Here is a 14462-nt window from a genome sequence, read left to right as displayed (position 1 = left end):
CCAGGCTCAATTAACAGCTATGCAGCCTAGATCCCCTTAGGCCAATTTGCTGAATTTTGAAAGACTTTTTTTCATAAAAACAAGGGCATAAGAAGCTAAAAGAAGAGCAAAATACTGCCAAAGTTGGCACACATCAGCATGTAAGTGTACTTGGTTTACAATCATTTATCCTGGTGACAGATTTCCTTTAAAAGACTTCCTGGACCGGACCTAGAATCCTAGAACTGAGTTCCGCATGCCCATCCAGCACATCTAGGTTTAGTCTGGAAAGTCCCACAAGTGCCCGGAGGGGTTTTTTTTGCACTGTGCTCACTCTTGGGCAACTGACATAATCCTCATGTACACACCTGTATACAGTGGCTGTGAGCTAGCCGCAAAAACGACATCTAGCTCATGGCTGCCATAAAGGTCTATTTTCCACCATGACCGAGGGAGATGGCCACGCTTCAAAATACAGACCGGGTCCATTAGCTCTCTGTTTTTGCATTGCGGCCGCTGAGAATCAAAGGATTTGCGAAGGTTGAGGAGTGCCTCACAGGTCACAAACCTTGCCTGGTGTATGACCTGTTTTTTGCACGTTTGTGTGCATGCTGTAAAATGCAGAGAAGAACTTGTAGATGTAAAAACATCTACCAGTACTATTCTGATCAGCAGCGCCTCACAGCACTTACAAAAAGCTTATTTACCATTTTTACTAGTTTAGTTTAATCAGGTAGAGACATTTTTGTGACCTAAAGCCTACTGTTTCATATGTCTGTCCATGCTTTCCTGCTATCTGCCATTGATAATAACATTCCCGAATTTTGGAGCAACGTTTATTGGTTGAACTATAGTAAAAGAAGCGAGCCAGGGCGTTCATACCCCCTCGCACATTGAGTGTGTGTGTGTGTGTGTGTGTGTGTGTGTGTGTGTGTGTGTGTGCCTGTGTGTGTGTGTGCGCCTGTGTGTATGCGCCTGTGTGTATATATGTGTGTGTGTGCCTGTGTGTGTGCGCCTGTGTGTATATATGTGTGTGTGCGCCTGTGTGTATATATGTGTGTGTGCGCCTGTGTGCATATATGTGTGTGTGCGCGCCTGTGTGTATATGTGTGTATATATTACACACACATACGCGCACGCGCGTATGTGTGCGCGTATGTGTGTGTAATATCCACAGAACTGGGAAAAACTGGCAGAGAAGGGATAATAAATCTCCCCCTGCCCTTTATACGCAAAAATTTTCAAAATTACAAAATATCTTACTCCAAATTACAGCATCTGTTTTCACACATTCAGTTATGGAGATGCATTAATTATGGAAAAAGTAAAGACAACTAACCAGCATCTTCTGAAGCTGCTCTACAGTCTGGTTTGCTACGCTAATGCCATTTATTTCCCGTATTTCATCACCTACATGGAGGGTACCTGGAGGAATAAAATAACAGAAATATAAGCAACTACAGTTCCTACTGAAGCAATGGAACTTTAAGCAAAAAAAAACTAAACTAAAAACTCAAAGCTCATATTCCCTAACTGTATACTTGAAGTATGCATGATATAGAAGGAGAGGATGATCATTACACCCAAGATAGAAGAGAGGATTCTGTCTTATCATGTGATGCTGTGCTGAGGCATCATGGACTATCAGTAATGCATAGGAAATTAAAAAGAAATTAATATAAAAATCTAGATGGAATCTTTCAGAAACCGTGGATAAGCTCCACTGCAAAGACTAAGTGCAGCATTTAAAGAAGTATTGTGGGGGATGCAGGGAGAGAAAGCTCCAATCATGGGAGGATTCATAAAACATATTCAAAAACATGACAAAGCAAATCCCAATGTCTGTGTCAGATGACTACTATATAACTAATTGGGCACTTACGGCTTGACTGATTATGATAAATACTTATAGTAAAACCTACTGATGCACGGATGGGTGAGCTAAACTGTGAAATGCATGACAGTCGTTACATGATCAGCGGGTTACTGTACCTTGCCTGTGAATCATTCCTCCATGCATAATTCTGGCAACAATGCAGTGGTTCAGCTCATTCATTTTTAGAGTTATGCCCTGTTGAAAGCAAATGTATTTTTAGTCCAGATTACCAGGAACAATAGTGGGGATTTATTTTTAACAGTGGGAAATGCATAGGGACACTTGAAGCTAATATATTTATTTTGCAGTATAAACACTTCTCACAAAAATTTGGGACAGAAATAACCCATATTACAGCATCTTTGTCTATTGTTTGCATTTAAATGGAACCTGTCAAAGAACAGGTACAATAAACCTTACAGTGCAGCGCCGGTGTCCTGGTTTACATTCCACCTCCTACCGCCTGAAAAATACTTTCAAAAACATTTTTTTCATCTTTGTCCAAGTTAGCCCCACCCATTAACACTTGGCCCGCCCATGGAGTTTAGGTGAGATGAGAAGATGGGCAGTTTCCCACTCAGTGCAAGTGAGAGGGACAGTATTCTGGCAAGGACAGGAAGAGTGACTGATCATTTTGGGTGATAACGGGAGGACTTTTAACACTTTACCAGCATGTATTACTGGTTTAATGGGTTAAATTCTGTTACAGCTCTTGTTTAAAACAATATGAAAAAGCAGAAAATGTATTTTTTTTAATAGTAGTTAAAACTGAGCTAGTATCGAGCTGAGAAAAGAGGCAGCATGTTGGAGCAGACTCTGAAGCAATAGTTCTGCTAATGAAGGGAAAGGCTTCTGCATCCGTCATCTCTCTGCTGTGTCTGGTTCCTCTTCCTACAGGCCAGCAGCTTGTGAGAAGGGTCCTATCTGCTTGCTGTAATCACATTTCACTTCCTCTAATCTGGAGCCCTCAATCTTTGATCTTTTCAGTGTCCTTGCTACAGTTATCTGCTCCGCTTCTCCTTGCATCCCCTTCTTTTTGTTTCAATAGTTTTTACCAGGTTAAAAGAATAGAACATCCAGTACAGGCGGTCCCCTACTTAAGAACACCAGACTTACAGATGACCCCTAGTTACAAACTGGCTTCTGGATTTTGGTAATTTACTGTACTTTAGCCTTCGGCTACAATAAACAGCTATCACAGTTATCACTGGTGTCGACAATTATGAATTATTGTTAATCCTGGTTCTTATGACAACCCAACATTTTTAAATCGAATAGTCATAGAGACGATGTTTGCCTGGGGTTACAATTATAAAGTATACAGTTCCGACTTACATACAAATTCAACTTAAGAACAAACCTAAACAATCTTGTGCGCAACCCGGGGGCTGCCTGTATAATTCCATATATACCACCTATCCTTAATTCCATACCATCAAGCTATTTGTTCTCACAATAAAGGTTTGTCTGTCTTGTAAGAAGAAACAACATGGAAAATAAACTAAAAACAACAAAGTAAACTTTGCAGGAAGATTATCCCCTTCTTTCTAGGATTGTGCGGTTTCTCCTTTAAAGGGGTATTCCCACAAAGACCAGATTCGTAAATATACTCAGGATAACAAAATAATTCACTGTTATCTACAAAAATACAGCATTTCACAGATCTAATTCAAACCCATCAGTCCTGGTATTTATATTTTGGTTGTCTCTGGTAACGACCATAAACTCCTGACTATGGTCGGGCAGATTCCTCTCACATGAATATTCTCTTGTACTGCAGTGGGATGGGCAGGAGGCAGAGGGCACTACAGACTATCAGGGTACATGGTTTAGCTAGTCTAAGCACATAGTCAGCACACAACATCTCATAGCACAGAGAAATCATATAGTGCCTGCTCAGCTAGTGCTCGCCCACACTGATGAATTTTAGTGACCAGAATAGGCGAGGATAGGAGCAAAAACAGCAATAAAAATTAAAAAAAATGGGGTTAAAATGCATCTTTAAGGCCACCCAAATCCCATCCTGAGCAGGTGTCCAGTCAAAGATAGAGCTAATATGCAGGAGGGAAACCTTTTGTTCCAAACGGGGTTTCATTAAGACTGTATGGATTGTGCAGATGTTGCCAATTCACATCTAAAATGGATTCTTAATTTGGTTACATATTTTGGCAGCCATCCCTAAATGATGAACATGCAGCATCTTACCATAGGCTCATCTGTATTTTTCTGGAACTGTACTAAACGGACCCGTGTAACATTTTCCATGTCCATGTCACCGTTTGCACTTTCTGGAGAATCTCCGTTTAAGTAAGGGGATGTTGGAGGTGGTGTAACTCTTAATGCTTCGTCACTGTAAACTTCATGGGCTACCACATCGTGAGTTTGCAGTAAGGCCTGAAATATATAAATCAGAGCATATACAGTTATACCACATGTTAAAATGGCTAACATTCTGCTAACATTAAGCTATAGACCAAGATTTAGGCCTCATGCACACATAAGAAAATGGCTGTGTATATGTGTAGCATACAGCCCCATCCATTACAATGGGAAATATGGCTTGTCCTATTTTCTCACGCATATCCGTTAAGTATGCCCCACAGAAGTCTATGGGGACGTATAAAATATGGGTTGCACTGCATATACGTGCAGTACCCAGGGAAACCAGTTGGAGGTGCATTCTGTCAGCCAGCCGGCCAACATTTGTCAGCCCAGGTAAAGCAGAGGGTGCAACAGGATGACCAACACATCAGTTTTTGGTCCGTTTTTAAGCAGTCCGTCCAAAAACACATGCGTTTTTTCACTGTCTTGAGTAGTAAAACAGAAAACTAAATTTTAAAATCCATGTGTGGGTGAAGTCCCTCCTCCACGATCATGGGATAGATTTACATTAAAATTTTGGGAAGGTAAATACTTCAAATTAAAAAACATGTAGTAGACAAGGGAGGAGGGGAAATGCACATGTAAATGTATTTTAGCGTTACAAAAAAATAAAAATAAAATAACATTAATATATTACCGTATATACTCGAGTATAAGCCGACCCAAGTATAAGCCGAGGCCCCTAATTTTACCACAAAATACTGGGAAAACCTATTGACTCGAGTATAAGCCGAGGGTGGGAAATGCATTGGTCACAGCCTCCCCAGTATATAGCCTGCCAGACCCTGCCCCAGTGTATATAGCCTGCCAGACCCTGCCCCAGTGTATATAGCCTGCCAGACCCTGCCCCAGTGTATATAGCCTGCCAGACCCTGCCCCAGTGTATATAGCCTGCCAGACCCTGCCCCAGTGTATATAGCCTGCCAGACCCTGCCCCAGTGTATATAGCCTGCCAGACCCTGCCCCAGTGTATATAGCCTGCCAGACCCTGCCCCAGTGTATATAGCCTGCCAGACCCTGCCCCAGTGTATATAGCCTGCCAGACCCTGCCCCAGTGTATATAGCCTGCCAGACCCTGCCCCAGTGTATATAGCCTGCCAGACCCTGCCCCAGTGTATATAGCCTGCCAGACCCTGCCCCAGTGTATATAGCCTGCCAGACCCTGCCCCAGTGTATATAGCCTGCCAGACCCTGCCCCAGTGTATATAGCCTGCCGCCGCTGCCGGACAGATCGCACAGAAGATATACAGGGGTCATGGGAAAGTTGAGTTTAGATATATTTATTTTTTTGACTCGAGTATAAGCCGAGTTTGGGGTTTTCAGCACATTTTTGTGCTGAAAAACTAGGCTTATACTTGAGTATATACAATTATAACCCATGTTACAACAGACATATTTCCAATGTAGATATTCACATCTATTTTATGTACCGACTATATTGAAGTGTTTATAATAAAGTAACAAACTAAGCTATAGCAGATCCTAAAAGCCATGCACACTGTAGCTACTGCACTTGACCAATTTGAGACCAATGTTAGCCAATCACAAGACAGAAGAACAATCCCATTGAATATTGAAGAACAAGATTTGATATAACTGGTCCAGCTGTCATTTATATAAGAGTTTTCTATGCGTTGACACTGTGGAAGTGTTGGGGTAGTCCTATAAGGGACAGGTATATATAGAAAGGACTTCTCAACACAACTACAATGGATATATATGGCAACAGATTACTTGTAAAAACAAGAGGACTGGTCAAGCTGATAAAAAAAAAAAAAAACTGGGGAGAGGGAAAACTGTCCTCAATTTATATGGTCAACTAATACCATCACAGTGTCTGCCTAATATTATTAAAGCAATGATTTTGAAATTAGATTTTAATTCAATAAGCTTTTCTTTCCATTAACAGGATTAACAGATTACATGATCACACAGAGTAAAGACTGTATAAACACTGCATCTACTACTATGATAAAAGGCACACAAGGATATGCTGAATCAGATAACACACAGTGAGGGAGCAGATAATAGAATATAGTACTTCAGATATGGAAGGCACATTCTGCTTGAAAGGCATAATTGGCAAATCCTTCACCAGCCCGAGTTACTTGTCTCCCTTACAATCAATACCACTATAAATAATGGATGACTACCAAAGCCAATTAGAGGGCTGAACTCAATGGACATATGTTTCCCCACCTTGATCTAGGTTCCTTCCTTAGCTTGGGAGAAGAAAAAAAAAAAGCATATAAAACCACTCCAAGGATTACATTAATATAGATGAGGAGCAGCCGCTGATGAAATATGAGGAAATGCAGAGCTATTAAAAACCAGCCGCAATATATAAAAGGAGCCATCAAGAACTTTTTTCTGAAACTAATTCTGACTATATACATCCCCTGTTACCAATATACATTGAAGCATAAAACTCGAGTATTGTAATGGTTCTTGTGAGGCGATAGACATTTATTCTGAATACAGAAATAAAAATCTGCAGGAATAGCTAGATTTGGAATCTCCCCGAAAGAAAACCGTTATACGGAAGAAATAAAATATTGGAAAAAAAGTCCATTTTTATTGAATATGTATAAGAGATAACATAAAAGCTAAAAATCTGAATAAAACCTGCTCAAAATTCTAACCTACTGGCAGGGTATGCCAGGATTCAACCAACACAATGAATGGGGGGGGGGGGGGGGGGGGCGCCTGCTGGCTGTATAGTTGGGAGTAGGCTGGGACCAATGCATTTCCTACCCTCGGCTTATACTCTAGTCAATCGTTTTTTTTCCACTTTTTGTGTTAAAGTTAGGCGTCTCAAGGTTTATACTCAAGTATATACGGTATAATTTATATATATCATCTAGGAAGCAAATGCATAGTGGCTGTGGGGAAGTGATGTAAGGGAACACCATCAATGCCATTTAGTCAATTTTTGAAGCTCTCTGCTGTTCCTACTGTGTTCAGCTGAGGAGGACAGCTACTACGTAGATTCACAGTTCTCACAGTCAAGGAGCATTGAGACAGTAACAAAACAAAGTGCTTAAGGAATGATACCTAAAAATTATATTAGCTGCAATCTTTCAGGGCACAAAAGCCCCTTCATCAGGCAAGGTTACAAAGTGCTTCATTTGTGACCTTGCCATATGAAGGGGAATTTGTGCCCTGAAACTTGCAGAAAATATTATTTTTCTGGTTAGGCAATACATGCATCATGCCTTAAGCACTTTTGTAATTTTTACACACAAAAAAAAAATTATATTACAGAAGAATTTTTATTTTTCTTGGCTAACATTTTTCTCAAGACACTATGATCAATTAATGGGGTGGACAGAAATTTTGATTTAAGGAAAAACCATATAAACATGAAGAGTACTGGTACTGTGCAATGCTCATGAATACAGGAAAGAGGTGGATGTGCTGTGCCTATCCATACTAAATGAATACTTTCTGTGTCCTGGGCCTAAAAAAAAAATGGTGTAGTAATGTGCAGCATCCATTTGTAGAGGAAAGGCGTAGTACTGTTCTGTACCTATAATATGCCAATATCATGGCCATCAGAGAAGCCGGAAAGGGACCCGTGGGGGGTGGCAATAATAGTATCCAATACACGCTACTGCCATTTAGGTTCAACAGTTGGTTAGAGTGCAGCAAAGTTAGAAGCCAAGACCGATAACATTCATATTGCAGCCCATGATATCCAACACCAGCCAAACCATGGTGTAGTGATTACTGTATGGAACAGCAATGGCATTTTCACAAATACATTGTCTTATACAATGTGAGGATGTATGCACATGAACATATGAGGGATTGAGACTATCCAATAAGATATTTTTCTAGTGAAAATGATATTTTACATAGGAGGTTTAGCAAAGTGGCTATCTTGACCTTATAGAAAAATAGCGATTGAACAACTTGAGTCATAAAATTCCAATCTGCAGAGGGAACATGTATCTTCTTTGGATTTTAGCAATGCCTTTCAGCCATGAGAGTTTGAAAAAATAAAAGAATCCATCAATAACCATTAACCAGTAATGGCTTTCTTAACTCGGACAAGGGCTTCCTTCACACGCAAAACCACTTCTTAGTGGGATTGGTTTCCGCCATCAATTGCCATTAGCGTAGAGGTTTCCAGTTAATAGCCATTTACGAGACATTATGTGAATTGCTTTACTACACTACTAGCCATGCTCTCCTGTAAACTGTACGACACGAGAAGATCCGAATAACTTTCTTTATTTTATAATGTTTCAAATGCTAAACAAAACGGTAACAAAAATTAGAATGAACATTTGAAGAAGCGCAGGACTGATCAGCACTAGAACACCACCTCCTCCTCCTGCGAATCCATTCTCGAGCAGTGAGGTAATATGCACTTAACGCTGTTTGTTTCCCAAAGGATGCCGAATCAATAGAAACTATTGTTTGCATGGGCGTTTATATTCAGCCTGGCACAGGCACCAGACATTTTCCCTTGTGTTTTCCTCAAAAAGAAAATGTTCTAACAATTCCCTTATCTGAGATTTGACTCACACAATATCCCTGTGCTTGCAAATTGTTATTCCAACCCTGTGATTAGGTATATAAATCCAGCAGCAGAGAGCGTCAAATGTGAACCACCTAGCAGAAAATGAGGCACAGACAGATGCTGATATGTATTACTTAAAGGAATTCATCCAAATCAGACTCTGAAATGGTGGTAAAAAATAACTTTAGCCTTCATGTTACTTGTTGTCACAAAGGCAAGTGACACAGACTCCTGCCAAGACATGTCTGTGAAAGTGTATAAGGCATGATCGTATCAGGTTTACAGGTACGTCTAATGATCATGTAATATATAATACATGTAATGTATAAAAGACTAAAAATATGGGATTCAGTTTTGGGGTAGAGTGGGGCTTGTTCGGCATGGAATAAACATGTTGGAGGTAAAGGTTCCAGATCTGCATTCAATGGGTTCTGTAAATTAAAACAAAAGCAGTCCATGTCATCTTTTCTTCCCTTGGAACCCTCCCCCCTTCTGCCTGCTGGTACAATTCACAGGGCTACAACGTTGTAACCCTGGCACCTAGAATCTCATAGAAGTTGCACTGTATATATACTGTGCTGTGTGTGTAGGATATAATACCATTTATTACAACTGATAGGGAGCATGAGCTCTGCCCTTGCCGTGGCAACCAAACAAAGACAGCTAGAGGGACGAGGCAACTGCTAGCTGGCAAACGGCTGCAGATAGCTAATGAGTGTGAATTGGAGAATTTTTTTTTTGACATGGGGCAGAGTTAGGCAGAAGTTTATACACTTAACAGTTGCACTTCTTGCCTCAGAAATCCCTCTCTTCTGTAATTGGCATCCCTGTATCCAGGGACATCACTAACTGAATTTTCTGAAGTCTGGTGCATCATTTCAATCACAGCAGAAGGGGTTATCTAAGGTGGAGAGAACTTGACTACAATGTTGAGCTCTCCACCTCCAAGACTTAATTCAGATATCTCACTTCAAAGCTGGATGGTGCTAGCTGGATGGGCTATGTAAGAAACGTGATCAGGATGGTTGTAAGCTTCTCAACAACAAACAGATAGTGGTTTATTAGATCAATTTCTGCTGGCTGGTTCCCTTTAAACAGAATAAAAGACACTGACAGTTAAACAGGTGAAAAGTGGATCATTATCTGTACTGCATTACCAATTCTATCTTTAACTGCCCCGATCTCCAGTTCTATAGCTCACAGAATCACCATCCTAATGCAAGCTGAAAGATACTAATCTTTAATATGATACCGAAAAATGCTTTATGGTACTATAGAGCCAAGATAGGAGGCCAGTGGTACCATCCTGACCACAGCCGTTTGGCTCCTACAGCATTCGTTTCAGGCTGTAGCAGGCCCGTGGCTTGAGGAGGTAGCACTGCTGACCTCTGTATGGTGATTTTGATACACGGCGATATAAGTTTTGGAAAGTTTATAGGCATAAGGAGAAACAATTTAGGGATGGTTGCACTGCTTTCTGATAGTAGTTTTTAAAAATAGGTTTATTTGCAGGAGGGGGGGATATTAAATTTACTGGCAGGATCCCTTTAATGCTCAGACACCTATCTTTTGTTGTTTGGGCACATCTGTTACGCTCAAGAAAAAAATCCATGTTCTGTATATTCCTTATGATTAATGTGCCCTGTAAGACTATGATGGCTGCTTAATACAATTCGGGGGGTGGTAGGTTTTCCTTCAAGGTACCTGTAATAACCAGAATACTAGCAAATACCACATAAAGTTTGTTTTTCCAATCATAATAATAGAGTAAAAAGGCCAAGATGTATATTTTGTACAGCCAAGGGTTAAAAATAAGGTCCTTACCATGAAATGAGGTTGTGTCAGAATACGCTTCAGCTCTTTTGCATCATTATTTTCCGGATAACAAGATATTTCTTCCAAAACCTACAGTTGACAGCAAAGTTAAAGTCAGAAGTGTCACTGACGGCAAAGAACATATTAATAACAATCATTAGGAACCTTTATAATCCATTAGTAGACATTAAAATTGGACCCCATCTGGAGCAACACCATTATTACATGTGAATAACAAAGAGCAGCAAATCACCTCTTATTCTAAATGTTACAACAGTTCACATTTGTCTGGGAAGGACACAGAGTTACAGGGCAAAGGGAGAGGGACCCATGAGTATTAGCCATGTACAATTCCATTTAATTCTGCTAATGATGATGAAGAAACATAAAAATATACTGTATGCCAAAATGTCTTAACATTTGTATAAATCCTCAGGTTTACAAAATGCTTTCACTAGGGATAGAATTGTGGGGTGGATCTAGTTAGAAGAGGTTCAGCAATACAATTTATACATCATAGTTCAGAAATCTACTTAAAGGATCTGAAATTGGCTTTAGCAATTTCTCAGAGGGAAGGAGAAAAAATCCCAAATGACACTGATCAATAGTCAATTCAGTTCAATACTTGGCAATTCCAAAAGCCAAATGTGTACGTGGTCATTCCCAGGCATATCTTGTTATCTGCCAATTTTATACTCATGCTGCTTTTTTATTTAGGTATAAAAATGTGTCAGTTCTTAGCAGCAAGCCCCTCAATTTTCAGGATTCTTGGTAGAATCACATTCTGAGATTAGGCTGAGCCACATTTTAAGCAACCACAGAGCTCCTCCTCCACCTCCAGATCAGACACTATGTGGGAGATTTATTGTGCGTAAGCTCAAAGTTCCCCTCCGGACACAAGAGGTTTAGGCCTCTTGATGTATCCGGTGGGTAGGTGCGCAAACAACCAAAAAAAAAAAAAAAAAAAGCTGGCATGGTTTTGTTCAAAAAAGTGCAAACCGTATGAAGGTTCAAGATGAGCGTTTGCATGGTCTAGGTAGTGCGCAGGGTAAGAACACCCTGCATCAGCCCACTCTGCTGTGCCCCCACTAGCTTTCCGCAAGTAACTGATTATATCTGGGCTTGTATGACAGACAACTGGTGTAGCAGCCCAGATAAATGCCTCCTAATGTTTAAAAACAAATCTACCATCAAAACGAAGCGTTGTAAGCCAGGGACACTTACTCATAGACCCAGGTACTGTAACTGTGGTACCTGAAGTGCTATGAGAGGTGTTAACTTCAGGTTCATTAGCATAATTTTAAACGTTGATTTAAGACTGAAGGAAGCAATGGATAACAAATAAGAAAATTATAACAGTCACTGTGCCCGGATCTATGAGAAAGTGTCACTGGCTTATCCCTGCTTAAAATTTGATGGTATATTTCTTTAATACAACAAATCCCCTTTAAAGCTGAGGTTTTATAAACCAGATAACTTGAGTGATATTTTGTATTGGGTGTACAGATTTATAATTCTGTAATGAATAATGTGTGGTCTCATGCACTTGCCACTAAAATTATGACATGTAATACCACTACATGACTTTTAGGGCAAGTTCAGTTCTTGTGAAAGAATAGATCCAATAACAATAAAACGATTTGGTAGTTCGCCTTCATTTTCAAGTTTATCATCAATTTTATGGAAATGTCCAGAGTGAAGGGATTTTCCCATGAAAGAAAATTCTCAAATTTAAATCCCCTAGTGATGTTTACACAAAGATCATTTTAATCCCATTACTTTACAATTTTACTTGGTTTTATTGCTGTTTTAGCTCCTATCACTCCCTGGGCTGGTCACTGTAAAATTCCAGAGTGTGGCAGTGTCTCTAAGCAGACACTTCATTATCCCTCTGTGCTGTGAGATGCTGTATGCTGACAATGTGCTTAGATCATCAGGGTGGAGGTTTATATACACTTTCATTTAGCCTCTGAACATTCCCTAGTATCTGACACATAGAAAGAGATGAGACAGATCAGAGATGAGATACATGAGAAGCACATAATATTCTCAGCACTGCAACATCTCAGCTATGCAGAAACTGCTAGATCTGAAATGCCTCCCTCCCCTGGATAAAGACCTTATCTGTCTGTAGCTTTACTCTCCTCACACACTCTAACAGGAAGTCTCTGTGTGAGCTCGTCCTGCAATGCAAAGGTAGGGGCTGGAGGCAGAGAGGAGCTCAGTAAGAACAATATGTTTAACACACCTTAAAGTCAGAAGATTAATGGTCTAAACCACGGGACAACCGAAATTGTATACATCAGGAATGATAGAGACATGTTGGAATTATAGCTGTTAAATGGTTTATTTTGATAATTATAATGAATTAGAGAATGTGTTATTTTGTTATCCTGAGGAGATTTTAGAATCTTGTCTTCATGGGAATACCCCTTTAGTATCCTTTTAAACCTCTGCCATCATTGGTTATACAAGTGAATTTTGGGAGTTGCCCATAAAAGGTTAGTCAATCAATACCACAAATAGTCTGCCTCAATTATCATGCAAATGCTAAAAGGTCATTTCCCAGTCTGGCCTAAACGTTTTCAATATTATTCAATGTTATCACTGCTCATATTTCAAAGCCAAAAAACCTAGACACAGCAAACATAGAGTGAAACTATAATTGAATATTGAAACTATTGAGCGTCTGTCAATATAACTACACAGATGATAACTAGTTTGTGGTTTGCATACCCCCTAGGGCCCAAGGTAAAATAATGAATCCTTAACAAACCCTTTAAACTGAATTATTGTCCGTTTATAACAATTCAGCTTTAAAATGACATCTACACCAGGATGAAAGATCGTAAAACAAAGCCCACTTACATACTGATGTGTTTCCCTTCTTGAAGAATCCGCTGCTCTTATCTTTGTATGCCCTGGTTTTTACTTAAAAAGGCTTTAAAAATTATGCAATTGAGGGGTGCCGGGCTCAATTAACAACTATGGAGCCTGGAGCCCGCCCGGTGAATTTGCATAATTTTTAAAGCCTTGGTTTGTAAAAATAAATGCATAAGATGATAAAAGAAGAGCAGATCCTACCAGAGATGGCCCACAGAAGCATGTCAGTATGCCTTGTTTACAAACCTTCATCCTGTTGGTAGTTTCCTTTAAGAGAACCAGTCAGGCAAATTAACCCCCAAAACTAAATAAAGTTTCATAAACTGCCATTAGAAAGCATTGCCCCCATCTCTACATTGTCCCTCTACATGTTTGTAAACTTAAACAATGAGGCCCTAAAGCTGTATGCAAATGACCTGAGAGGAGTCAAATGAGTCATTATGGTATTCAGCTGTCTAGCTTATTCATGAGTGGGAGGCACAGCCACACCCCCAGTGCTTGACCGACAGCCTGTATAATGATGTGACACTCCTGGTGTTGGCTCCTCTATGTACTTCCTGTCCCACGTTCTGCAGCCTGTGTGTGTATGAGGTACAACTGCTACAGGATGCAGCCATGTGTATGGGAGAGAATGTTAGATTTATGTGCAGCTGATGTCTGTCTGTCTCATGCGATTAAGGAGCATGACAGCAGATAAAGTGCATACACTAGCAAAGCTTTACTAATAAAGAAAAGATGATTTCAGAATGAGTAATGTATGAATTGGACTAGATAAAAACTGGGAGGATCCTTGTGAGCTGCTCCAACAGGTAGAGGTGATAGAAATAGTTACAGAAACCTGATGACAGGTGCCCTTTAAATACGCTTTTGGATAAAAGCATGAAGCAGCTGAATAATATTCTGCACTGCTCACTCCCATATCAAAAAGATCAGTCAAAATCAGTCAGTTATTAAAGATAATCTACCACCAAATCTATCATGATAAACCAGGGACACTTG

At 40.0% G+C, this 14462-nt stretch overlaps 1 protein-coding gene across 13 annotated transcripts in view; it reads right to left on the bottom strand.

Moving 5' to 3' along the window:
* The window catches only part of CASK (calcium/calmodulin dependent serine protein kinase), a 150815-nt gene that overhangs the window by 28854 nt on the left and 107499 nt on the right, over nt 1-14462 (bottom strand). For all 13 annotated transcript variants that reach the window (XM_072137777.1, XM_072137781.1, XM_072137786.1 and 10 more), the window contains 4 exons: nt 10590-10670; nt 4061-4249; nt 1972-2050; nt 1319-1404 (listed from right to left, as the gene is read on the bottom strand). In XM_072137777.1, the coding sequence (XP_071993878.1) occupies nt 1319-1404; nt 1972-2050; nt 4061-4249; nt 10590-10670 (435 nt within the window). The remainder of the gene's footprint in view (nt 1-1318; nt 1405-1971; nt 2051-4060; nt 4250-10589; nt 10671-14462) is intronic.

This window comes from Engystomops pustulosus, chromosome 2, assembly GCF_040894005.1.
Source record: "Engystomops pustulosus chromosome 2, aEngPut4.maternal, whole genome shotgun sequence".
Classification (NCBI taxonomy): Eukaryota; Metazoa; Chordata; class Amphibia; order Anura; family Leptodactylidae; genus Engystomops; species Engystomops pustulosus.
Note: the sequence above shows the minus strand (reverse complement) of the source record. Positions and strands in the feature narration are given on the sequence as shown.